The sequence below is a fragment of the Balaenoptera physalus genome (assembly GCF_965194825.1).
Source record: "Balaenoptera physalus genome assembly, chromosome: 12".
In the NCBI taxonomy this organism is placed as follows: domain Eukaryota; kingdom Metazoa; phylum Chordata; class Mammalia; order Artiodactyla; family Balaenopteridae; genus Balaenoptera; species Balaenoptera physalus.
Window position 1 is genome coordinate 50001386 of NC_138897.1, and position 6000 is coordinate 50007385.

Genomic DNA, 6000 nt, shown 5'->3' on the forward strand with positions numbered 1-6000 from the left:
CACTAGAATGTAAAGATGTTTTGTTCCTTGGTGTACTTTACATTTCCCAGAATATGATTTCATCAACATAATTGTTTATATGGAAGTAGGGGTATATTTTGCAAAGCATGTAGAAGACTGAAAACTCGATTTCATATGGCAAACAGTTTTGATTTCATTTTTAGAATGCTATATTCTGCTTTCTTTTTTAGTCTTCCTTATAAAGAGTTTTTTGGCGGTGTAAGTGGACTGACAGTGGAACAGTTCAGAAAGATCAATGGTTTTCCTAATGCCTTCTGGGGATGGGGAGGAGAAGACGATGACCTTTGGAATAGGTATGTTGAGGTACAAATTGCTTAATAATGGAATTTCTATAAATTTCCTTTCTATTAAGTAAACTATACTTTTCTATTCCAGGAAAGGTTTCTTCGGGGTGGAAAATTTTTGAGGTTCCTAAATCCTATGTTGTGTTTCTCCCTTTTTTATTGAGAGTAGTACCCTTTTGAAATTACTGACAACACATACATTAGAGCATTCTTTTGCATTTTAAATTGAGCTCACATAATCTATTTTTATGTTAGATTTTATTTCTTAATGTATTTTCATTTCTGTATGTTGTATTGTAGGGTTCACTATGCTGGATATAATGTAACAAGACCAGAGGGGGACCTGGGAAAATACAAGTCTATTCCTCATCACCATCGAGGTGAAGTCCAGTTCTTAGGACGGTAAGTTTAATATCATCTTTAGATATCAAGGTTTCAAAATTATTTAATTATGAAAGAATTTTTTAAAATGCATTGCACTCCCCACAAAAAACTTCTGAAGGGAATTTTCTGTCGATACCATTTTTGTTTATAAAAGGAAAGCATTTTGTGCTTGTTTTGAAGAGATATACATATGCATATACCTACATACACACACACATATATGTATTCATGTTATATTGAAGAGCCCAGTTAATTATTTATGTAAAAATGTTTCCTTAACAGAAAGCATAATGCATTTTATTTCTTAAGCATATCTAATGTTTAAGAGTGCAAAATAATTTTTTTCAGGTAGCATTTTAAGACTAATAAAAATGTTAATTTAGAATAATGGTCTAGAAAGATTTTTAATTATGCGTAAGAACCAAAAATTGTAAAGAGCTTTAAGTGCTTTAATGATAAGAATGACCTTGTGCATATTCCTCATCAATTTTTCTTTTCAAACATGTTTCTGTTACTTTTAATTTTTTTCTCTAATGCTATAGGTATAAATTACTAAGATACTCAAAAGAGCGCCAGTACATCGATGGGTTGAACAATTTAGTATATATGCCAAAAATACTGGTTGATAGGTTGTATACAAATATATCTGTAAACCTCATGCCAGAGTTAGCTCCAATTGAAGACTATTAAAAGAAGTAGCTCTCATGGCAAGATAGACCACAATGCTGGATCGGGAACCTGGAGTGCACTGTTAATGGAGGTCAGTGAATGGATGTGTCACAGTGCCCTGGGTGGTGAGAAGAAGAGCCTGTGTTCTCAGTGTTTACTTGTGGGATTGTATACAGTCAGCCTTCTTCCACCCACCCATCCTCTATCCTGAGACACACCCCATGGCGAGCACTGCAGAGACCAGATGCTGTCGCTTAAGTCTGGCAGTCAAGAGAGCTCCCTACAAAGAGAAAATTTTTATACTAAAATCTATCATTTAATTCAAGAGAATGCTTTATTTCCATTTAAACATATTTTGTACATATGTGATATAAATTAATGTGTTCAAATTGTTGAAAAACAAGATGTGTTGCAGTTTTGCATGTAATGGGTTATGTATGCCTTTATGGGACTTTTATAAACATTTTTTTATTTGCATGGAATAAAACAATGTAAATCTATGTCACTAAACAAAGGTTAACCTTGTGTGAAATGAAGGAACTGTCAATTGACAGCCAACTAATACAGTACACTGTTATACTAGTTTTGAGCTTTATACCTTTAGCTTTTTGTGTGGAAGAAGTCACAGCTTCCTTAGGGTTTTAAAGGGTAAGAAGAAAGGACTTAGCTTTTCTTCCTACAGAGGATTACCTATTTTTTTTTCCTTGCTTGCAGTCTCATCAGATTTTGCTAAATCACAACCATATTGTTTATGTATATTGCATGAGTATTACCAAGAAAATCTTAAAAGTTATGATGTGACATGATATAAAGGACCTCTTTATGTTAAACGTCTCTCATGTACCTCTGGTGTAAGTGTCAGGGATTTTGTGCCTCAAAAAATGTTCCCAAGGTTGCGTGTGGTTGTACACTATATTTTTTTAATTCATAGTGAGCAGTGCTTTTATTATTTCCAGTTCAGAAGAGCCAAAAAAAAAATCTTCATTTAAAAAAAGCAAAACAATTTTTTAAAAGACTGAGTTATGGAAAACCCAGTAGTACTTAAAATATACAAATGAATTATACTATTAGGTAAGAAATTAAATGTTCTATTTTTATGAAGATAAATGCTTAGTAGATAAAAACAAATTTTAAGTTTGATTATTAGACTCATAGGATTTCAAGTTTGGAAGGGATCCTTTTTAATGTCGGCCAATTTCATTCAAACTACATGTATTTTTTTCACTTTTAAGATATCACATCTCTGGTGTTAATTTCCTCACAAAAGCATAAATTAGTAGAATTATATTAAAATACATTATCAGTTATTTAAATGCATTGGTGTTATTAAGACACTTCTCTAAAAACAGGTTTCTCTACCTGACATCAAGTATATTACTTAATCTTAAATTTGGATGGCACTTTCATAGCAAAACCAAACAGTATCCTTACTTTGAAAATTATCAATTATGGTTAACCAAAGATTCTTTAAAATATCTTAAGATATTTTCACAAATTTAAAACAAAAAATTATATATCTATAAAGTGAATCTTCAACAACATGAGGAACAATAGAAATGGATTATTCACCTAACACAGAAATATGGTTATTTATCTCTCAGGTTGTAAATTTAATTTTGAAGTTGTCATTTTCTATGGCAAATATTGGTAACACAAATGACTGCAAACCAAATCATAAAATAACTGAAATTCTTACACTTTGAGAAAACTGATAGCTCTCTGTTATGATACCAAACAGAAATTTTCTACATTTATTTCTTAGAAATATTTCCAAAATATTTGTTTTTCATTTTTTTGCTGGTACTCAGAATAATGAAAAATCAAACCTTCTGAAAAGCAAGGTATTTATTCTTAAATTGTGTATCTATTCACTTTCTGTTTCTCATAGCCAATGTAGTTTTTTAATTTGATGAAATGAAAGAAAGTAGGCTGGGAAAGTTAACATTTGATCACTAACCAGATAGTAGGGGCATAGGAGCATAATTAACCCAATAATACTTAAATATTTTAGTCATGGGGGAAATTAGGGCTGTTTTTGAGTCTTATTAGGAAAACATATTTTTCTCTTTAATATGTAGCTGCCCACATTTTGGAATCTTCTCATTTTGATACACATTTTTATAGTGTCAAGAGAACTCCATTGTACTAGTATTTGTCTTATTTTCTTGGATTAAGTCTAGTAGTAATTTTTGTTTTAGGAGTGGGGCCATGAATATTCTGCTTTTTTCAGTTTTGAATACGGTGTGTCATCCTGTGAAAGCCATCTCAGTAGTTTGCTTTATGTCTTTTGTTTGTTTTTGTTTTCTTTTTAAGTGCAGACCTCAAATTGATTGTTGCCTATAAATAGTAACTTTTATATGTTTGCGTATAAGTGACATAGCTTTGCCCAGTTATCTTCATTGTACAAAAGTAACTGTATTCCATAAAAATTAACAAACACATTGCAAATGCAAACTATCTTTATAGTTTGGTTGATTTATTAGTGAACATGTATTGATTACCTACTCTATCAGGTGCAATGCTAGGTATGTCTACAGAAAAAATATTATTTCATTTCTAAACAAATCAAGTCAAGCAAGTTGAAACCTTTCTAAAATTATGAAAACATCCTCTGATAACTTATGTGTTATATTTCTTAGTCTCAAAGTCAAGAAACGTATATATGTGGACATAGTTATGAGCTCCTTATGGCCCTACTGGGAAACTTATATAGTGCCTTTCAACTAGAGAAAGTAATAATGATTAATGGGCCTGTTTGTAGAAAAGAAAAGGAAAAAGTGTACACATTTGCTGTAACATTATGTCTCATTCACAGTGGAGATGGTCATTTAAGTCTTTGCCAAAACTGGGGTTTAATGAATATTTTTTTAAGTCTAATTATAAATTTCTGCCTGTATTTTGTGAAAAGGTGTTCAGTAAGAAAACCTTATTTGCAATATTATGTAAATACAAAAGTATGTATTAAAACTTGCTTATTCTCCTTTCCCAGCCAAGATGTTGATATCCATTTTAAAACAAAATGGGAAAATATCCAATACAATATTCTCCTTCTTTTGGAGGCTCTGTACACGTGAAAGCAGACTTTGTGTCATTTTATTTGGCCTTTGCTTATCTCTGTTGTATTTTGTTGTGTACTTTTCAGACAAATTCTGGTACTCTAGATGTATTATCTTTTATTTGCAAATATGCCAATGAGAGAACTAAAATGGTCATAGTGTTTATCAGAAAAAGGAAGTGTACTTAAGATTATTTTATTTATTAAGATCTGAAAGGCTTCTATATAAATGCACTGAAATAAATGCTAGTAATTTCTTGTACTCTCATTTTTTTTTTTTTTTTTTTTGCTTCTCATGGAAATGTTTGTACTTTTTTATCATTGTCTTTTATGAAATATAATGTTCTAAAGACCTGGTGTGATGATGTAATTATTTTCTCTCGGAAACTTTTTTTGGGTTATCTGGGGTTTTGTTGTGTTTGTGTTCCTGAATTCCAGGTGAATTGCTGGTGAATACCTTGGTTGCACTAGGATTACACCATGAGTATAAGGTGATCACATATGCCTTTGCAACAGTGTCTGTTAAATACATTTAGAGATCACCTCATAGCTTGGGCCTCAGAAGAGACACCGTGACATTTAAATATTTTTCATCAATGCAATTAGTAATCTACTGTATCAAAATGAATATTTAAGAAGTCATTTTTAGCATAACTTTCTTCTCCCTACACAACTTCAGCAAACTAAGCTGGTGTGTTGTGGGCAATTCCCTTCTTGTTTTTCAGGTATTAGGAGTCTGAAGATCGTTAAGGCAAATAGTCAAATCTCAAAAATACCTCAAGACTAGATTTGCATTTGGGACTAGATGGTGAGATCATGACTTTTATCAACTTTAGTTATTTGCGTAATGAATTCTCAGTATTATTAATTTGTATGCATAGTACGAGCTACCAGAATATTGTCCACTATATATCACAAATAAAGCCAATCATTAAGTCATAATCATGTAGTCATTCGAATCATGCAAAGCCATAAAATAGAGTTCGCTTAGTCTGCCCCAGGTTCCTACCTATGGTATTAATGTATCCTCTGATGAATCATGCCATGCCAACTTAATTTAATGGTTTTATAATTTTTTTGTTGTCTTTATTTTTTTCTTCCAGTTTGACTGAGATACAATTGACATACAGCACTGTCTGAGTTTAAGGTGTACAGCATAATGATATGATTAAACACCCATCATTTCATAAAGATGCAAAAGAAAAGAAAAAAAAAGTATTTCCTTGTATGGATTTAAAGCTGTGGAGATATCCTGGACCAAAATTGTTTTATTTAGAAAAGGCGTTTCTTAAGGAGTACTCTATTGCTATTGATTTAAGTGACTTCAGAAAAGATAGTGCTATATCACTCAAAATTATACTACAGTTAAAAGAAAAATATATGGATTGAAAATAAAACTTGTATTTTTCTCAGGACATTCCTACAACGTATTTTGGTGGGCCTGAATTCCATTGCTAATTTAATCTTCCCAACTCCATTAGTTGAAGTCTGTGCTCTGGAGAATCTCCAAGGAGCATCAGACATTACCTACCCTCAAGGAGTTTACTGTCCTCTGTGTGTAAAACTGAGAGTGGAAACACCTGAAAA

At 31.7% G+C, this 6000-nt stretch overlaps 1 protein-coding gene across 6 annotated transcripts in view; it reads left to right on the plus strand.

The window, feature by feature from the left end:
* The window catches only part of B4GALT6 (beta-1,4-galactosyltransferase 6), a 67638-nt gene extending 61638 nt beyond the window's left edge, over window positions 1-6000 (plus strand). For all 6 annotated transcript variants that reach the window (XM_082416184.1, XM_082416183.1, XM_082416185.1 and 3 more), the window contains 3 exons: window positions 192-314; window positions 606-707; window positions 1232-6000. In XM_082416184.1, the coding sequence (XP_082272310.1) occupies window positions 192-314; window positions 606-707; window positions 1232-1379 (373 nt within the window). In that variant the 3' untranslated portion in view covers window positions 1380-6000. The remainder of the gene's footprint in view (window positions 1-191; window positions 315-605; window positions 708-1231) is intronic.